The sequence below is a fragment of the Meleagris gallopavo genome, chromosome 15 (assembly GCF_000146605.3).
Source record: "Meleagris gallopavo isolate NT-WF06-2002-E0010 breed Aviagen turkey brand Nicholas breeding stock chromosome 15, Turkey_5.1, whole genome shotgun sequence".
Taxonomy (NCBI): Eukaryota; Metazoa; Chordata; class Aves; order Galliformes; family Phasianidae; genus Meleagris; species Meleagris gallopavo.
In genome coordinates this window covers 955486-976708 of record NC_015025.2, presented here as the reverse complement: position 1 = coordinate 976708, position 21223 = coordinate 955486, and the positions used below count along the sequence as shown (strand labels likewise).

The following is a 21223-nucleotide window of genomic DNA, read 5'->3' as shown; positions in this document are numbered from 1 at the left end:
ATATATATATATATATATATATGCGTATATATATGCGTGTATATATATATATATATATAAAGAAAGAAACAACCTACTACAGACCAAACAACACCAGCTATGCCCTGCGCACCTCCAGCAGTAAACACAAATCCTAGTCAAATACATGAAATGAAGTCAACAAAAATGGTATCTCTATTTCACAATGAAACTCACAACCTAATGCGTGGGAACTTCAATTCCTCTTCATACCATCACATACAAGCGGAAGAATACTTTGATTTTTCCTTTTCATCTAGATAATAGGACACTTTTTTTTTTTGCTATGTTATATGTAATAAGTAAATATTCCTGCATAACAACCACAGTTGAAATGTATTCTTAAAACACAAGCCACTACAGAATTAAATGATTGTGCATGGATTCCAGATTGCGTTTAAATTGTAGCAACACTTCCAGCAGAAAGAAGAAGAATACGTTTGTAAATACCAGTGAAAGTATTTTTTTTAGAGATGGGCTAATAAACTGAATATATTCACTGTGGTTATAAGCCTGCATAAAAAAATTCTACAGAGGACAAAAAAAAAAAACCATCACATCTTTAAGTTTCCTAGTGGGCACTATTAATCACAATTAGGCTTTTTAAAGTAGCATGGAAAAAGATAATGCCAGAGGCTGTAACAGGTCTCCAGTACAGGAGAAGAGATTTTTTGTTTGTTTGTTTTGTTAAAAAAGTGTGTTAGAACTGGAAGTCACTATTAGGATTAATAGTACTAATCAGGAACTTTATGCATAAGCAAGTACTCCCAAACTGGAAAACCTCAAGGTATTTTTGGAGGGAAGGAGAAAAGGGAAACTGAGCACACAAATTAATGCAAACATAGGTATATTTCTTAACCCACCTGCTATTAGGTCATCAAGAGTGTCGGTAAGCGTCTGTGCTGGAGTGGCAACCATTAATCCGTCTGGTTCTTGAACTAACAGTCCCTGCCCAGCAATTTGCTGCTGCTGTCCTACATTCTGCTGATTACCTATTGCTTTCTGAAGTTCAAGAGACTCTGTCCCATTATAACCTAAATTACCAGAAAAATTACATTGCGATGCTGGCAAAGGCTGGATAGGGACAAATTCTATTTGTTCAGCAGGTGGTGGAGAATGTTGTTGCTCATCATCTTTTGACAAGATTGTGTCAACCTGAGGTAACTCTGAAAAGTTATCCTCTGGCAGACCCTTATCAGCTTCCACTTCTGGGAAGACCCCGGTAAGTGGGCACTGCTGCTGTAGGGGAAGTGGTGTGTCTGTCTGACCTTTGGTCTCCAAATATTCTTTGGTAAACTGCTGTTGTGTTTTCATCTGCAACTGCCTTTCCACCTTCTGTAGCTCCTTCAATATTTTCTTCTTCTTCTGTACTTGTTCTTCTCTGTTCTTTTTAAGTTCTTCAATTTTATCTTTATTTAAAGGTTCACCTTGAATTAATTCCAATGACTTAAGTTGTGCTTTTTCAATAGCACTAATTCTCTGTCCAAGTTCATTCAGCTTGCCTTCAGTCTCTTCTACTATGCATTCCAAAGGCTGGTATGGGTGAAAAGGTGGCAGTAGGTCCTTATCTGCTACCTGCAGGGAACTTGACTTCTGCTTGGATGCACCTAAGCACATGAAAAATGTTTGAAAAAATGCCATGCTGAAGATACCCCAAACCTCCCCCTTTCACCCACCAAAAAAAAAAAAAAAAAATGTTTAAAACTAACACCGCACATCCTTCAAACCATAGTAAGGTAAAACCCTATGCTCTACATTAAAACAGAAAGGACAAAGCAAAGCAAATAGCTGGAATTTTTAGTATGGATTCTAACATTCCCTTGAACACAGCTGCTTTAATCTTCAGGAATAAGGAATCTTTATGATATCTGACGCACATGACAGTGCATCTTGGAAGTAAAATCAGCAAGAGCAAGGCAGTTAAAAACAATCTGTTAAGTTCTTAATGTTGTTCTGGTGTGCAGAGCAAATTAAACTAAGTCTATTTTCTAGAAGCTAACTTCCAACAGCAAAGTTACAAGCAAAAGCACTCTACTTTTGAGAGAAAACTGGCTCTACAGTAAGAGTAGTATTTTGAACTAGTTTACCAAAAGGTTGTAGTGTTCCACCTTCACATTACAAACAAAATACAGCCAGTGCAAACTAAATATATGCAAATGCATTTTAAAGCTTTGGCACACCTTTGAAAGCTCAACAGAAAATTGGCACCTTCCCTGCCTCCCTCTCCCCATTAACAAATGAGCAATTCTGCTCACTATTAGGGCTCAAAAACCTTCATTCCAACAACATACCATGCCAGAGCACTGCTTCTATCAGTGCTCACAAGGCACTGCCTCCATGCAGCACAGGCTGCTGTCACGGAAGTCTGACATAGCAGCAGCCAGATCTTGCTAACACTTCAGTGCTTACATTTTAATTATTACTTCAGTTAAAGATAGTTCCATTACAAATCTGAAAGATTTAGCTTGACCAAATGACTTTCTGCAGTAACACTCATTTGCTATACCTAAAACAGTAATATATGCTGCTTTAAAAAGCAAACATCTTGAACATTTACAAAGCAGACTCACATCTCAGCATGAAGGGAACTACCTAAGAAAGTAGTTACCTAAAAATTACACAGTAATGTGGAGGTCTGGATCCAAAAAATGAAGTTCCAAAAGCTCTGGAAGGATTAAATTCCTAAAACACCAATTTATTTTTCTCTGGATCTTCTTTCACCAAAATTTTAATTTACAACTGATTCCATTTTACACTGCTCTGAAAAAACAAGCCACATACACTGCACTTTTTCCCTCTAATTAATTGAATAAACAAACAGGTGTGAGGATTTTGTTATAAAGAGAAAGAAAAAGTAATAAAATAGAGTTGAACCAACTCTATGCTGAATACTTTCACCAAACAGTATCTCTGAAGTGAAAGCAACACCTCACTATCTAACCTCAGCATACCAAAAGCTATATGTTTGCTAAATACCAAAATACTAGGTATACTGAGACAGATCCCCTCACTGAACATTTTCCCATTTAGTTACTCTGTGTCACTGCCATGTACTGAAAAATCAGTACTTCCAGCTTAACACATATTCAAAACTTTTCTGCTGCTTTGTCTCTGAATCCTGAATTCGAAGAGAATCTCTCTGGAGAGAATAAAGAAAGTGAAGTTCAACAATAACTGACTTGGTGGACTAACTGGTGAATACTCAGGTCAAGACTATTATTAGCTTTTGGCTCTTTGGCTCTGTAGCACTTGTAGCTTTACATAGCTATCTTTTTGTTTTAAAAGCTGAGATTTAAATATGATAAAATACGATTTGAGACCACCATCAAAAACATTTAACTCACTAAAATTATGTAAAACGTTCTTCTACATTTGTGTTAGATTCTAATAATAGAAGGAGTTAGTTGGTGCTTTGAAACTTACGCTGTTCTACCACAAGTTCTCTTAATTAGCAAAAACATTTTAGTAAGTGTAACTTAAGACACAGCTGAGAAGGGAATGCTTCACACTACTCTTCTAACAGTCGTTCCTAAGATTACTGTATGTACCATCTTCATCATAACACAAAGCATCCCCATGACTTCTGACAGTTCTGGACAGCCTCCTTCACTCCACAGGAAAGAAAAGCTGCAGTTCAATGAGCCCCCAAATTATGAAGTATCAATACTATCCCGCTCAACTCGTTCCCACCTGAGTGAAAAAACAAGCCTTGTTGTCATAGGAAAATATCTTACTAAAAAAACCAAGAGCAACTGGAGAGCCAAAGCCATCCTATATAATGACTGGGCATTTCCAGTCTGTGTTGAGCAAGAGACACAGAGCTGGTCTCATGAGAAGCCAACTATCCTGACAGTGTCCCACATCTGGAACAGGCGCTGACAGTTCAGACAGCTTTTGTAAACAGAATTTAGAAAAATCAGGAGAGCCTACAGCAGACTGCTGGGCAGACTGCACACAGATATGGACAGAACATAAGTGAACATCTAGGCTCTTCAATTCCAAAAAAGGTGCAGATGTGTACTTTAATCAGCTTCCAATTAGTCAGCGGGGCTGCCTTATGGGTTCTAAATCACCATTTCTATACCAGAAAATGCTTGCATCTATAATCTTGGGGATAAAGGAACAGTGTGAGGAATTGGAAAAAGCATTTGCTGAACTTGACATTCTCATCATAACAACCTGTTTAAGCCAGAGCTGGAGAGGATGCTATTGGCAGCTTTGAAAGTGTAAGCACTGGGGAATACTGGAAGTATTGAAAGGCAGTGATTTCCTGGTTTTACTCAAATCTCTTCTACGTACTCTTTACATCCTGAAAAACACTGTGCCCATTTTAGTGTATACTTTTGAACAAGACACTATTTTATACCCTTGCTTTTGAAATACTTAAACGCAGGCAGGAATTAAAAATCCAGTCAGGCCAGGCCATAATTACTTCAACTTACATATATAAAATAGATATGTTTATATACATATATATTTATTTTATATATAAATATGTATATATGTTAGTGTAATATAAATCTATAAAACCAATCTAATACAAGACTAAACCCAGGAATACTAAGCAGCCCATCTGGTTTCCACATCAATTATTTTGACTTCTTTTAGAAGACCCTTTTGGTACAAAATGAATACAGTGAAAGCCCAGATGCAGCTGTACAACCACTACCAGCTATCAGGCAAAGTTATGGGAAAGAGAATCATTCAGCTGACAGAAGATCCAGGGCGGTTATGGGCACATGCAACAGAGGAAGAAAACAGTCCCTCCCTAATTTACTTTGTGATCAGTAGCATCCATTTATTTGTAGCACCTCTTTGTTGCTCCGTATTTCCACAGGTTCTGGACCCTAACCTTATCAGTTTAGCCTTTACCATCACTTCTGCAGTCACCCACTTGCTTGCTGCTTCACACCCCTCTCTTTTCACAGCTGTTTTTTGACTAACATTCACCACTCAAGTAAGACCTCCTCTGTACAATACGGCCTCCCATTATTTTCTGAATTCCTACAGAAATATGAATTTGAAGTTTCTTACATGTCTACTGTGTTCATTCAGCACGTTGTAGAGAATCCTCTAGGTACCTAAACTGATTCACAGCACTATTCATCCATGTGAGCATGCTCCAAACTCCATCTCTGAACTCTTGAACATCCAATAACATAAAGTGGAGAACATCACTAGCAACTCTAATATATGGGGTTTTTATCGTTTGTTTTGTTTTCTAAACTGACTTCTGGCAGCAAGGAATATTTAAGGGTCTTTGACGTTGTGATCAAGAGTTCAGAAAAACAGCCTTTATGCTTAATTGCTTAGGAGAGCTGAGGACTATAAAATCTCCTAACACAACCTTTCTTCATAGGGCTGATGCCAGTGAACAAGCCAGATACTGTATCTCCTTCCTAGTGCTCAAGATTCTCTAGGAACTCTTCTAGTCCTGCCACCTAGTCTACATGATAGCTTACTTTTCCAAGAAAGTAACTGATTTGTCCTTTCACAGGTAATTGATCAGCACAAGAAAAAGTGCAATCTGTCCAGAATGAACCTACACAGAGCCACTCTAACTGACTTCTAATCAGTCTGTTATTAGCTGTGCCACCTAGACTTGCTAATCCCCTTGTCATTTACAGTAATAGCACAGGCAGACACTTCTGTCTTCTGCAAGTTAAAGGAAGTGTCCAGGACACGAGGTAGACATACAACTCTCTCACACAAGCAAAGCCTAGTTTCTACACTAAAAGCACTGCTGATAAACTGGTAAAGACAGACATACTGACAAAGCATTTCTAAGCAAGCACCTAAGCTGAAGAAAATCACTACTTGATCTTTAAACTGTTTCCAGAAGAACATGAAGAGCAGAAGTTTGTTTTTATAATCCACTATGCACTTCAGGAAGTTTCTGTCAATGCAATTGCTAATTACTCCTGCATTTCACCATAGTGGTTTTCATCTTGGCCGCCACCAGCAATAGTTTCACTTTGCTTTACTTTTTATTAGATGAAATTCTGGGGTTTGTTGACAGGTCCCTCATTTCAAGAGTTGTAAACAAGTAGATCAAAACACAAACAGTTAAATTCTAAACTGTTTTCCTGGCATATAAAAGTGACAACAAGAAAAAAAGTTCAATTGTGATGCACATTCAAATACTTCACTTTCTTCACTGAAGCTAATATCTAGTATACAAATCTGTACTGATCTTCCTGATAGTATAACCTAGAATTAAAAAAAAAAATTGTCTACTATTATTCTTGCACTTCAGCATGAAAAAAAATGAGTGTTCAGGCCCTGTTTGTTTTTAAACTGAATTTTAGAATTAGATTTGTAGTCAGTTTCAACAGGAATAGAATGAGCTCAGTATTGAATTTGCAAGAATATTCTGCATTTAACTACTGTAATTCATACAGGAAAAAAAACCTCAGTTCCAAGACCACAGAGAAATAAGAAGCCAACCCACATACACAAAGTAAAATATTATGCAACTGGGAAAGGAAAGATTTATTTAATTCTTCTATAAGAACAGGATGATTCAAGGAGTGCTGAGCATTGAAGTGAAGTGAGTTTCTATTCCACTACATTCCTCTTGAAAATCATGTAGCATTTTTGCCTGTCACTTCTGCAGCCGTTTCTACAGACAACTTTCGGGAACTAGGTGCAATGATTACATGGTTGAAATCAAACCACAATCTAATCAACCTCCACTCAACTTTTGACTTTATAAGCTTTGGTTACCTTCCAACCTTAGTCTTCTTGTCTTCTTCCAAAGGTGGTGGTGGTGGGTTTTTTGTTTGTTTGTTTTGTAGGGTTTTTTGTTTTTGTTTTTTATGGGCTTGATGAAATCTAAATGGAAAATTAATACAATGTAATTAAATTAGGAGGCGGCTGGCAGACAACTGAAGCTTCCAAGGAACAGAATTTCACAAACCTTTGTAAAAATATTTTTAATAAATGTGTGATCTTGGGGACATCTGCATGGTTTCTACCATCTGCCTGAACTGCTGAAGTCATATGAAAGAGTATCAAGTATATAAGTCAACTAAAAATAGTAGTGAAGTTAGCAAACAGTATTTCCTTCTTTTAATTTCAGAAAAGCATTCTGCCTAAATTCTTCTAAATTCTGCTTAAAAACAACAGCAGAGAAGTTGAATGTCAGCATGTTGATGCCTTTTGACTATCATTTATGGCCAATTAGTTATTTTGTAACTAGGATTTCAAATTAGCTATGAAGTACAAGAAAGCTGGGGAGAAAAAAAAAAAACAACACTTAAGACCACTGACAGCTCTGTCTTCCAAAAAAAAAAATCAACACATTTAAAAATATCTTCCTTCAGCTCAAATATTTTAACTAAGAAAACAATAGTGCTGCTCTCCACGGAGTCCCTAAGCATCCCTTTATTTCACTAGTGCATTGCTTTTCAGTGATGTTCTAAAAACAGGTTGTGGGTGTGAGGCACAGTACTCACCAAGCACATTCTATGAAAGACGAAGGCAGGGCAGTGCAGAACCATAAGTCACTGGGAGCTTTGGGTCCCACTCTTTAACAGGAGCTTGCTTTTACAAGCTATGCAAAACTATAGTGGCAACAATACTACAGAGACTATTTTCTCAGGGAAATGTAACAGCATTCTTTTCAAGGATTTTATACACTGGAATGGCCCACAATTTGAGGTAAACAACAAAACTTTAAAGGTGCACCTAAAATTCCAAACCCAGCCTGAAAATATTCACAGCTTCCAGTAAGTGGGCTTAGCAGCTCTCACAGCCACGTGAAAATGACACACACCATTTCTGAGCATCACAGTATGTTTGTAAGGGACTGTATGTGAAGAGCAACCTTTCCTAACAGGAAAAGAATTAAGCCAGTGAGGATCAGACAGTGCCAGGTGGAACAGTTCATAAAGGGTTCTTTAGTCACCCACTCTACTCCATTTGCCTTGCAGGAGGCCAAGCTGCCCAGTGCCAGAGCTGGAGAGCAGGAGGGAGGAAGCATCGGTGGCTGCAGAGTGGCTGGCGCTAGGCACAGAGATCCGCTCCTGGGAGTTGTGCTGCTGCCCTGCACACTGCTCCCCACCTGTCCGGACTGCAAGCAGCAGGAGAGATCTGCCATTCTGTCATCACAGAAATACTGCGCTCCTCTTTCTAGTGGGAACGCTATCCTAGTGGAGCTGCACCAAAATTACTGCTTTCTGCTGAGCAATTCAGACTGCATTCAAGAGAGGACAAAAACAGAGAGACACAAGGCAAGCAAAACTACAGCACCATTCCCCTCTCACATGGACGTGCTAGCCACAAGCTAGAAGCACGCTAACAACAACCTTTCCATATTACATGAGTCAAGTTACATGAACTAAAATCCTGCTGCTGCTTTGACTTCCTCATAAATACCAGGTTACCCACCTTTGTATATTACCCTGATCTGCCTCTCTAGATCCACTCTTAGAAATCATTTTCTTTTCAGTTGCTAAACATTGAAATCAAATCATTTGCCAGAACACTCCATGGCAACTATTCTGTAAGCCTTCTCACTAGAGTAAGGATAACTGTCAATCAAAATTACATCGTAAGTTCTTGGAAAGCCTCACGGCATATTTAACCCATAATGATAATACACAAGTGTTTCTAGTTTTACACCTGACTTCCCAATAACTCTTTAGGAAATGACTTGTTAATACTATATTTTTTGCAAAACTCATCAAAACACCTAACAAAGACCAAGCTGAGGTTAAAAAAACAGGTGTTCCTCTCCTTCCTCCACAGAGGCAAGTCTACAGAAAAACCTTAGGAGACTGTTTCTAACTCCACAGGCAAGGAATTTGTCTTCTCCAAAATAAGTAACTGTTACATGAGAACTTAATTTTTTTCCCCCCGTGGAATTACTGAAAATTCTTTTATTTACACCCTCTTTTATCTTTCCACTCCCAAGTCTAACAGTGAAGTCTAATAAAGCCTGGTGTGTGTCTGAAGATAAGAGCAGAAATTCAGCAAGTATCAAGTTCTCAATTACAGTTAGAATAACAAAGGGCTATGATTATAATGACCACACAGCATTTAATGCAGAAATACCGACTTTTCCCTAAAGATTTTAGGGGCAGAATAACTTCAGACACAAAGCTCTTAATTAGCCCAATGGCACATTTCAAATCTCTGTACCTCTTGTAACTCATCACAGACTACTTTGGCTGACACACACAAAGCATATACTGAAATATTGACAACTATTAGATCTCTTGGTAACGGTTTCAACAAGATAGTACTGCTAAAAACATGCCTAAAATATGAATTGACATCTCTTGTTTCTTTTTTTTTTTTTAATGAGTTCTATTTCTTAAGCTACATGAACTACCTGCATCTCAATTTGATTAAATAACAGACTTGAAATTTATAACTTCAGTCTTCTGACACAATCAACTGCTCTCTCTTTGACTCTGGTGCATCATAAGCTGCGTTTCCAGAACACTAGTCTACTTAGTAGTACTAAAAATTAATTAATTTCAAGGGCACATGTAAGCACATAGTTTTTGCTGCATTATTTAAACCAGAAGTGGCACATTCTTACATTCTTTTGGTCCGAAATAGCAGTATTGCACATCCTACACAGTGACTGTATTTACACACACACAGTTACACACAGAGCATATATGCATAGAGAAAAATCAAGGTTATACTGAAACATTAGGTACACTTTTTTTTCCTCCCTGCTAGTCACTTGTGCCCCTGGCATTGTTGTTTGCTTGTTTTAGGAAATCCTTGAACGCTTTCAGAATAAACAAATTAAATAAAGCTATGTAAGAGCTTTGACTGCTGTAGCATTTAATTTCCTCAAACTCCAAAGCAGAATTCAAAAAGTAAATCATTTGAAGTTGTAACTTTCCACTTAACAATGTGCTTCACTTTCTGAGCTTGCTTAGAAGCAAAGATTTCTAAAACAATCTGTAACTGGATGGCACAGTTTTGCCGTTTAATGACTGCAAATAAGTTTTAACCAGTAAGTTTAAGCACATTCAAAGCAAAAGCCCTAATTATTTACAAGGATACTATTATAAAAGAAGAAAACTCGTCCTCTGGTAAGTAGATCTGCATTGGCATTTTACAGTGCCAACATGTTTGCACTGCTACTTTAAAAACAGGAATAAGTTAATCTTTCAAGTTCATGGATAACAGTAACTATTCTAAATTATCAATATTCAAAAGCATACCTAGAGTTTACGGGTCTGCACTACGGAAATCATCTTCCAAAAAAAAGAGAATAAGCATGCCCAGTAACCAGTGCTATTACATGATAATATACAAGAAAATTAGTAACAACTACTCAATACATAAAATGCTTTTATATTCAAATCATATCTTCATTACAGGTGTTCAGGAATTACTGGAGCAGACTATGATATGCATAAACACTCAGATAATATCCCCTAGTCTAACACTTTCCAAACTACATTTATTTTCTGAACGGCTGCATACTAACCTTTCACCACTCCCACAAGAGGTGGAGAGTTCTCTTGAGGGGTTCTGTCAGGTTCCTGGGGAGGTACAACCATAGCAAGTGTATGCACTGGAACACGTGGAACCTTAAAATAAAACCACACGCAATCAAATTAAAAAACTCTTCAACTGACACAATCATGAAGCAATAACACAAAGGTAGTTTTCTACAGTAGACTTCCACTCTACTGTTCCTGAAACATCTATGTCCTATTATTTCTTGGTATAACCACTCCAAACCTAATCTAACTGACATGATATTCACAATAGCTGTATGATTCTTTACTAAAGCCCTGGATGGTATAGGCTGTAAAACTTGTTAACATTTTTAGCTTTTTAATCAGCTAACTACATTGGGAAGGTACCTCTCAAACAACATGGTGAGTAATAAATTTACACAGTACAGTCTCTTTCATATAATAACCAGAACCAGCAGGAAAACTTAAGAGGCATTATCATAGTGGTTCAGAGCTATAAAACAAAATACTTAGCAAACAGAAACAAAACAATACAATTCTGAGATATTAGGTTTGGAACTAGCCTGCTTAAGGAGCAGAATACAAGGTAGTTCATGCACTGCAGACAATTCCAATCAACTTTCTCACACTGCTATTTTCAAACATACAGTCTTTTCCTCCTCCAAAGGAAACTTTTATTTGAAACATTCATTGTGGTGTTTAAAATACCTGAGTCTGATCCTGAGATGGAGGTGTGAGTTGAGACAAGTCTGCTGAAGGAACTGGCAAAACATTGTTTGGGTAATCCAGCAAGTAAGAAACAACATTTGTATGTCCTCCTTTGGCAGCTTCAATGAGCATTGTTGAACCATCCTGAATTGAGAAATTGGAAATAAGTCAGAAGATGGATTCCGCTCTACTCCATGCAAAACATGAATTAGTCCATTTAAAATTGCGCATTTTTTAATACGCTAGATCAACCACATGGTTGTTGTAGTACATGCAGTACCCAGAATAAACAAGCACTTTCAAGTGAATACCTTGAGTCGATGAGTAGGATCTGCACCATGAGCCAAAAGGAGCTCAACAACTGCCAAGTGGCCTCCTGCACATGCCAGAGACACCACTGTGTGGTCATTATTAGCTGTAGCCCTATTGACGTTGGCACCTGCAAAGGGAAAAAAAAAATCCGAGAATTAAACAAGGATTTTTTTTTACTAAAATATCAACAAGTGCTGGAATATTTTCTGGAATAAGGATAACATTTTTCTTCCAATCATCTAAATTCATACATACTTCTGGGGTAAAAGCAAGAGATTTTAAATAAACTAGCAGCTTGTATACAGAACTGTCACTATCTCAACAACATAGAAATGACACAGTAATAGTGGGCCTCCTAAGTGATAAGAGAAGGTGTACTAAAAGGCACTCATTCTAACCACTTATCAGTACTACTGCATCGTGTTTTTTCTGTTGTTCCAGACAGTACCTTGAGGGTGATGGTTTGTTTTTTCTGGGGGAGTGTGGGTATTCTTTACTTTGGCTTTTTTTTGTGAACCTGAATATATTTGCCATACTCCAAAACTACTTCTTGATCTATACAAAGGAGTTGGGAAAAAAAAAAAACAAACACAGCAAAATATTCTGTGATTCGAGTTTATCATATACAAAACGAAATTCAGAAAATCCCTAACAGCCTAACAAGGGCTCATATATACATAAGACTAACCTACATGATGACAAATACTGAATTTATTTTAACTGGCATTTTATATTTTAAGTTTTAATACCAATTTCTTAAACTAATATTTTACCTTTGCTAATAAGGAATTGCACAGTGCATAAATGACCAGCTCGTGCAGCCTTCATTAGTGGGGTTCTCCCCCCTTCAGATTCATGTTCCTGTTGTAAAAGAGAAATAACAGTGTTGTGTAAATGGATAAAACTCTAATGTTGTTTCAGCTCACAAATGACCTTGTGTTGGGACCAGAACCATCAGTCTCTGAAGAAGATCCACCTATCTTCTTAACTGACTGGAATTAAATTTTCCTGATACCTTAACTACTGAAGCACATTGCCAAAATGTATAAGGACTGCATCTCTACTGTTCGTCATACAAGGAAGTTTCCCTGTGTATATATCTGTTTTTATTTTAGCATTTGAACACATAACACACTTGAGAACACTAACATCTCATTTCTTCCTCAGAGATGAACAGACACTTATCAGTGAACACTGTGAAGTAACCATTACGTAGCAGTTCTGAGAACTGATGCAGCATATGAGACTTCAGAATTGAAATAATGTCCAAACTGCAGAAAACCTTTTTATGACATGCTGAACATGATTAGCAATAAAAGTTGGACAATTGCCTCTGTTGCTTTTTTTGATGGATCCTTCATTTCAGGACACAAAGTCTCTGAATAAAAGAACTTGAAAAGAAAACTCAAGAGTGACAAAAGGATGACTTCAGCTTCACAGATGGCACAAAATAACAAAGAAGGACAGACATAACCAAAATTTTCTGATTTTTAAAAAGCTTCTGACAACTGGAAAGATGTGGTTCAAGACAGCTGTATTAGAGAAATTAGAGTCAGAAAATCTGCCTGTTAGGTAGACATGATCAATACTGCAAAGAATGCTGACTAACACATACCAACTATTCCATTGCAATAAAGTAAGAGAATACTATCTTCTTGGGAGTCTGAATTTGCACTCTTCTTATTCAGTCTGGTTGATAATACAACAAAAACAATAGAAAATTTGGGGTTTTATGTTGTTTTCCTTTTTAATTTAAAAATCCAAGAAGCCAAACTCTAAATACATAATTTAAACCTAGAATAGCACACACATCCAAAGTGTGAAAGTTAACATTTGGAACTGACAGGGAGTTATATTGCTATTTACAAATATAAAAGGACAAGAATATATTTGACAGAACAGATTAACTACTTAGTTTTCCGAAGAGTCTGCATGTCCTTTGATACATAGCTTGCACTGATGGCAAACCTGCACCTTAAGTTATCTTTCTGTTTGTACACTTCATAAGCTGGAAAAGAGACCTCAAAGGAACATGAGGTGCAAACTTCAAAGGGAAAAGAGAGCCTAGCAGAGGCTATCCAGAAGAATAAATATCCAACAAAACAAAATTGCCAGAAAAACAACCAATCAACAAGACTTCTAAATGTAGAATAATAGAACATAACGCCACTGAAAAAAATGGCAGTAAAAATGACATGAAAGGAATTTTCTTGAATTTCAGTCAACACATCCGGTACAGCTACTGATGGGCCTGGTGACGGCTGGTCAAAAGGGACTTACAAAAATGCATAGAAAATGGCACAATTGCTACCAGCAACTCGTATTTGATGAAAAACCAGGGTAGGATGTAGTCACGGATGTAGTCATCCTACCCTGAGAAAACTTATGCATGAAAGCTTTAAAAATGGATAATGTTGTGGGAATTGTTAAAGTTATAAATGTAATAAGACAAGGAAGGACTGAATCATCGCCAGTTCCTGGGGTTCCTTAAAAATATGGATACTGATTACGGAAACATCATTTACTTTTCTGAAGTGAGGTGGCTAAGTCAGGGTAAAAAGCTAAAAAGATTTCACACTTCGTGAAATTAAATCAATGGAATCCAAAGGAAAATTTGTGCCAGATCCTGGAAGATGAAGAACGGCTCACAGATTTAGCATTTTTGGTGATTTGATTGCTCATTTAAATGAATTAAACATGTGTCCTCAAGGTGATAAATCAACTGATCTGTGCTATCCTTTAAACACAGCAGCATTACAAATGAAATTTAAATTATGGCAAACTTACGTTACGGCAAAAAGTTTTACACATTTTAATACATATGGCTAAACAAAGTCCTGTGATCAGAGGAAAAACATACAGCCTTACTTTCAGTCTTGATAAAAGAATTTTAGAATAGGTTTCCGGATTTTAAAAAAATCACCAATTTTTCAATATATTTGCAACTCCATTTTCAGTTGGAATACATTACTTGCAAACTTTCAAATGAAAGATATTTAACATCTTTATTAATGATCTTGACAAGGGAATTGACTGCAGCCTCAGTAAGTTTGCAGACAACACCAAGTCGGGAGGGAGTGCTGATCTGCCAGAGGGGAAAAAGGTACTACAGAAGACCTGAATAGATTGGATTGATGGGCCAATGTAAACTGCATGAGTTTCAACAGGGCCAAATGTCAGGTCCTGCATTTTTTGTCACAACAACCACAGGCAGCCCTACAGGCTTGAGGAGGAGTGGTTGGAAAGCTGCCTGATGGAAAGGGACCTTGGTGTGTTGATGGACACGCGACTGACTATGAGCCAGCAGTGTGCCCAGGTGGCCAAGAAGGCCAATGGCATCCTGCCTTATATCAGGAATGGTGTGGTGAGCAGGATTGGGGAAGTCATCCTGCCCTGTACTCAGCACTAGTGAGGCCTCATCTCCAGTACTGCGTTCAGTTTTGGGCACCACTACAGGAAGGACATGGAGGTGCTGGAGCAGGTCCAAAGAAGGGCAACAAGGCTGGGGAAGGGCTTGGAGAATATGGCCTATGAGGAGAGACTGAAGGAACTGGGGCTGTTTGGTCTGGAGAAGAGGAGGCTGAGGAGAGATCTTATTGCTTTCTTCAAATAGCTGAAAGGTGAATGCAGCAGAGCGGGGTTGGTCTCTTCTCACTGGTGACAGGTGAGAGGACAAGGGGAAATGGCCTGAAGTTGTGCCAGGGGAGGTTTCGCTTGGATATCAGGAAGAACTTCTTTACAGAAAGGATTGTTAAGCACTGGAATTGGCTCCCCAGGAAGGTGGTTTTAAAACCATTTTGATGTGGTGCTCAGGGACATGATTTAGTGGTGGGATGTTAGGTTAGTATGGTTAGGCTGAGGTTGGACTTTTCCAACTTGAGTAACTTTATGATTCTATGAGTTGCAATCAGATATTCAACTCAAATAAAAATTTGATCATGCTCTGTATCATATATAAGACCTGCCTTAGCAGAGAAAAACATCTCTTGCTTCCCAATCATACCTTATTAATGCCATCACTTTTTGATAGTATATACATTTATGTACATCTATTCTCAAGGAGAAAGCACAGGAAGAGTGAGTGCTCTGATGAGCATCTTGGGAACACACTAAGAACGGTAACCACTTCCACTAAACCACAAATTGCTGCATTAGTTTTGAAAAAACTATCCCAATAGCTTTATGTTGTTGCAGTGTGTGGAGAATAGGCCCCACAAGTTCTCCAGACAGCCCATGTTAATGTGCCACCTCCCTCTGAGTAAAGAATTTCCTCCTAACATCTAACCTAAATCTCCTCCGTTTTACGCATAGTTTAAAGCCCCTCTCTCTTACCACTATTAGACCACATTAAAAGTTTCTCTCCTGCTTATAAGTTCCCCGCAAGTACTAGAAGGCCACAACAAGGTCCCCCTGAAGCCTTCTCTTCTTTAAGCCAAACAAGCCCAGCTGCCTCAGCCTTTCCTCATGAGAGAGGTGCTCCAGCCTTCTGAGCATCCCCAGGGCCCTCCTCTGGACCTGCTCCAGCAGCTCCATGTTTTTCTTGTGCTGGGGACCCCAGGCCTGGATACTGTACCTCAGATGGGGCCTCTTGAGGGCAGAAGAGAGGAGGACAACCACCTTTCTCGCCCTGATGGCCACACCTCCTTTGATGCAGCCCAGGATACAGATCCCCTTTTTCTCAGTTGTATCAACTGCGCTGCTCAGTTTAGCATCATCAGCTGAGAGTACACTTGATCCCACTGTCTATGTCATTGATAGACCCCTGGGGGACACTACTTGTCACTGGCTTCTACTTGGGACATAGAGCTATAGACTTCAACTCTTTGGCTACAATCATCCATCAAATTTACCCATCTTCCAAATCCATCTCTCTCCAATTTAGTGGTAAGAAAGCAGTATAGGACCACGTCAAAGATCTTGCAGACAGGCCAAGTAGATAAAAATTAGTTGCCCTTCCTTTGTCCACCGATTCTGTCACTCCATTACAGGTCACCAGATTGGCCAGGTATGATTTTGGAAAAGTTGCACTGCCTCAGATCATCTCTATGATACACATCTTCAGTCCAGCTAAGCTAAAACATTTGTGTGCCCATCTGCTATAAATTTTCCAAAGTTATGAAAAATACTATATCAGAAGATAGAAATGCTTTTTTCACTTCTTAAAAAAAGTTAATTCTATAACTGCAACACTATACTTAGCTCTATAAAGGCCAATAGATTAGCACCAACTTAAACATTTAGAACAAACCAAAATCAAAAGTTAAGGCAATGCACTGTCTTTGTCTACTTGCATCCTTTCTTTCAGCTGAAATAACCAAAAATTTCAAAACTTTTTTCATGCTGCAGTAGAAACTTGATCAAGATCAGGATAGGGAACAAAAAAGTTGTCCAACAACATCCCACATCCTCCTTGCTGTATTTGTATTTTCTGCTCATACAAGGAGGAAGTGCAAACACTCATTCTGTCAGGGCAAGAACTAGCAAAGAACTTATCACCAAGGACAGCTTTCTCTGCTATCTACACCACAGCAGTCATCACAATATTCTGCATCTTCACGCATATTCATCACTGACCAACTCCTGAGTAATTCTGTAATTAGCATACTGGAAAGAGGTAATAAAAAAAAAAAACTCACCTATGCCAGCCCTGACCAGAAAAGCGGGAGACTACACCATGAAGAGAATGGCTAGATCAATCCAAACAGAAGGAAAGCTTGAGTGTAATTTTCCGTAGGCTTGGATATCACATAGGAAGAGAGGGGAACATGAGAGAATTCCCCAAAGAGTTTACATTACTTGCACCTTTTTTGATGGAACTCTAAAAGTAGATGATGATCCAGATAGTAATAAGTATTTCCCTTCTAGACAAATCAATACTTCAGAGAGCAGAGCAAAAGCAATGCCATCAAAAGCACCTAATAACTATCAGTGATAATGCTTTTATTCTTGACTTCAAGTCCCATTCTATTCACTTCCTAGATTAGCTACATTTTAATATAATTTTTTTATATAATTTTATTAAACTACTCTCTTTGGTTTGCAAGTATTCACTGGGATACTTTTCCTGAGTTTGCTTCCAATGTAACATTATTTAAGAGATTCAGAACAAAATTACTTTTTGAAGTAAAGCCCCACTGCTCTCTCCAGTTTTTTGACAAGCCTCTAGTCCACAGTGTCCTCCCTTAGTGAATAGTGAACTCCTAAGAGGATATTCAACAACTAATGGCTAAATTTGTTATTTTAAGCAAAATAATTTACACAAAATTAGTGATGATAGCCACCAACTAGTACAGTTCTCATTTATATACCACTAATTTTCAAGATTTAACTCCTATCTTTTGATAGGACAGTATACCAGTTACCACCAACCTAATTGCCCCAGACAACCTCCTGAAGGCACAAAGCAAACCAGTGACTCAGGCAGGTAAGAACTCAACTAGGCCTCTAGTTCAAAGAAAATATCTGAAGAGCGAAAACAAACATTGCAATAAGTTTATCACAGCTATATGAGCTAATAGAGTCAACGAGATAACCTGCTACATGTACATGAAGTTTGAGATACTTCTGATTTTTTTTAAACAGGGTTTCATTTCAGAAAACCCAACAAAAGAAGAAAATGCAGCACAAAGAAGGCATTTCTAGTCTACGCAGCAAGTCTTGAGAAGAATTTAAGAAATTTAAATGCCTTAAAGCCATGCTTATCTCTTCAGCATGTATCCTGAAGCTGCAGCTTACAAGCATCAAAGGCCAACCTCACCTGATGCTTGCCCGTCTCTATGCCCTCCAAAACAGTCTTCTTTAAGTCCTCCTGCTTGTCCTGCGGAAGGAAAAAGAAGAACTCACGGCTCTTGTTCTACAAATAAATGTCATTCTTGGTCATGAAGACCTGGAATGTGAAATTTAATGGAACAGGTCCACCAGCAGAATACTCTGCTTTGCTGGACAAGCACAAAGATAAATCCAAGCAAGCAGCCCTCACCAGTTGAGACTTCTACTGCAAGCCATTCATGAAGATAGCACAGATTATGCATAGCATCTAGTTAAACACAAAATGCCTTTTTGTTCACTACTGACAAATGTAAGTATTTCACTGTATTTTACACCACCCAGAAATTACAAAATACAGCATTAAAAAGGTGTTAACGGGATGGGAAAGAAAAAAAAAAGGCTTACTGAGTCCTTACTGCCTTTCCCTTTATTTTTAGAAGACTGAAGGCCAGGCAGAGACTTAAAATCCCTGACATTCCAATGATGGTTCAAGGATCAGTATAGAAACTCATCCCTCACTCTAACAAAAATATAGCTATTTCTATTATGGTTTCTTTCAAATCCTTGTATTGGCTATTCTTGTAGATATTTAAATGCTACCTTACTTACACTACAGCAAATACAGTGTGTCACACACATATAGGAAAGTGAGTTTCTAATTAACGAGACACATTAGAGTAAGTGATGTTAACTTGTGATCAGGTAAAGGCAAAGTAACTCCCTACAATGACAAGAGAATCTGTAAAAATATTTCTGTTGTAAGGGAAGGGTCAAGGGGTAATTCAGCATGCTTTTTTTTGTGCAAGTGGAGTTACAGGAGTGCCAGGTGTAGTCTTAAGAAACTGTACACAATTTTAAAAAATACACTACAACAACAAGCATGAAAAGATGAAGCTGCCCTCAGAGCTTCTCTCCCATTCTCAACTTCAGCATTAAAGTGCCCATATTTCTTGTAGCAGAAAGAAAATCTCCATCACTGATCAACTCCCCAGTGTGAGAGTCTCAAGTAAACCTGCAAGGCAGTCAAGATCAGTAAATCCTAACTCAAAACTCCTTCCTGTATTTCACAGCTCTGAAAAGCTGGGATCTTCTCACAGTCCAAAAAAGAACATTTGTTTTGTTTCCAGCTATTCTGGAAGAAGCAAAGATGCAATGACTTTGTCAAGAGCTGTCTTGTTTTTAAAGTGGAGACAGGAATCACAAGTTCACAGTACTTAAAAGCAGGATATCACACCTCATTAAGCATCACCAAGTATCTTTCTGACCTTAACAGATCTTAGCACAGTTCCTGAGGGAACCTGCATGTCTTCCCTTCAGCTCAGAGCCTGCGTAAGATACCTGCTAGTGCACTAAGGAAAAAGTTACATCACCCATATTAAAAACATTTCTCAGCTTTGAGATTTCAGGAATTCATGTCATACGAGCAAATAACTATTACTGTAATATTGTTTAGTTGGTTTTTCTTTTTTTCCCAATGAAGCTAATAAGCCACAGTATTATTAACATAGAATCATAGAATCACAAGGTTGGAAAGGACCTACAAGATCACTTGGTCAAACCGCCCTCCCATCACCACTGCCTCCACAAGCACTAAACCATATCGCGTAGCTCCTCATCCAGACGCCTCCTGAACACTGGCAGGGACAGCGACTCCACCACCTCCCTGGGCAGCCTGACCACTCTCTGAGAGAAAAAGTTCTTCCTTATATCTAACCTAAACCTCCTTTGGTACAACTTGCAGCCATTTCTCCTGGGAGAAGAGGCCAAACCCCTCTTCCCCACAGCCTCCCTTCAGAAAGTTGCAGAGTGCAGTGAGGTCTCCCCTGAGCCTCCTCTTCTCCAGGATGAACAATCCCAGCTCCCTCAGCCTCTCCTCATAAGGCCTGTGCTCCAGACCCTCACCAGCTTTGTTGCCTTTCTCTGGACACGTTCCAAAGCCTCGATGTCTTCCTTGTAGTGAGGGACCCAAAACTGAACGCAGTACTTGAGGTGCAGCCTCACCGGAGCTGAGTACAGAGGGATGATCACCTCCCTGCTCCTGCTGGCCACACTATTTCTGATGCAGGCCAGGATGCCATTGGCCCTCTTGGCCACCTGGGCACACTGCTGGCTCATGTTCGGCTGAGCATCAACCAACACCCCCAGGTCTCTTTCCTCTTTTCCTCTTCCTCAGTCATCCAGCCACTCATCCTCAAGCCTACAACACTGCTTGGGGTTGTTGTAGCCAAAGTGCAGGACTCGGTACTTGGCCTTGTTGAACCTCATCCCATTCACCTCAGCCCAGCGATCCAGCTTATCTAGATCCCTCTGAAGGGCCTCCCTGCCCTCAACACCACCTCCCAACTTGGTGTCATCTGCAAACTTACTGAGGGTGCACTCAATCCCCTCATCTAGGTCATCAATGAAGATATTAAACAAGACGGGCCCCAGTACCGACCCCTGGGGGACACCACTTGTAACAGGTTGCCAGCTGGACTTCACTCCATTAACCACTACCTGCTGCGCACAGCCCTCTAGCCAGTTCCTTATCCAAAGGAGTGTATACCTGTCCAGACCATGGGCAGCCAGTTTCCCCAGAAGAAGCCTGTGAGAGACTGTGTCAAAGGCTTTGCTGAAGTCCAGGTAGACTACATCGGCAGCCTTTCCCTCATCTACCAGGCTGGTCACCCAGTCGTAGAAGATTAGGTTGGTCAGGCACGATCTGCCTTTCATGAACCTGTGCTGGCTGGGCCTGATGCCCTGGACGCCACGCTCATGCCGTGCAATCTCACCCAAGATGATTTGCTCCATTACTTTCCCCGGTACCGAGATCAGGCTAACAGGCCTGTAGTGCCCCGGATCCTCCTTACGGCCCTTCTTGTAGATGGGGGTCGCATCAGCCAGCCTCCAGTCCTCTGGGACCTCTCCAGACAACCAGGAATGCTGGTAGATGGCAGAGAGCAGCTCAGCAATCACCCCCGCCA

At 39.2% G+C, this 21223-nt stretch overlaps 1 protein-coding gene across 1 annotated transcript in view; it reads right to left on the bottom strand.

Moving 5' to 3' along the window:
* LOC109370010 (protocadherin gamma-A8-like) overlaps window positions 1-21223 on the bottom strand; it is a 45137-nt gene that overhangs the window by 22578 nt on the left and 1336 nt on the right. The window contains exons 2-6 of the mRNA XM_019620297.2: window positions 18250-18309; window positions 13773-13860; window positions 11492-11619; window positions 11181-11324; window positions 10478-10580 (exon numbers count right to left, since the gene is read on the bottom strand). Of these exons, the coding sequence (XP_019475842.2) occupies window positions 10478-10580; window positions 11181-11324; window positions 11492-11619; window positions 13773-13860; window positions 18250-18309 (523 nt within the window). The remainder of the gene's footprint in view (window positions 1-10477; window positions 10581-11180; window positions 11325-11491; window positions 11620-13772; window positions 13861-18249; window positions 18310-21223) is intronic.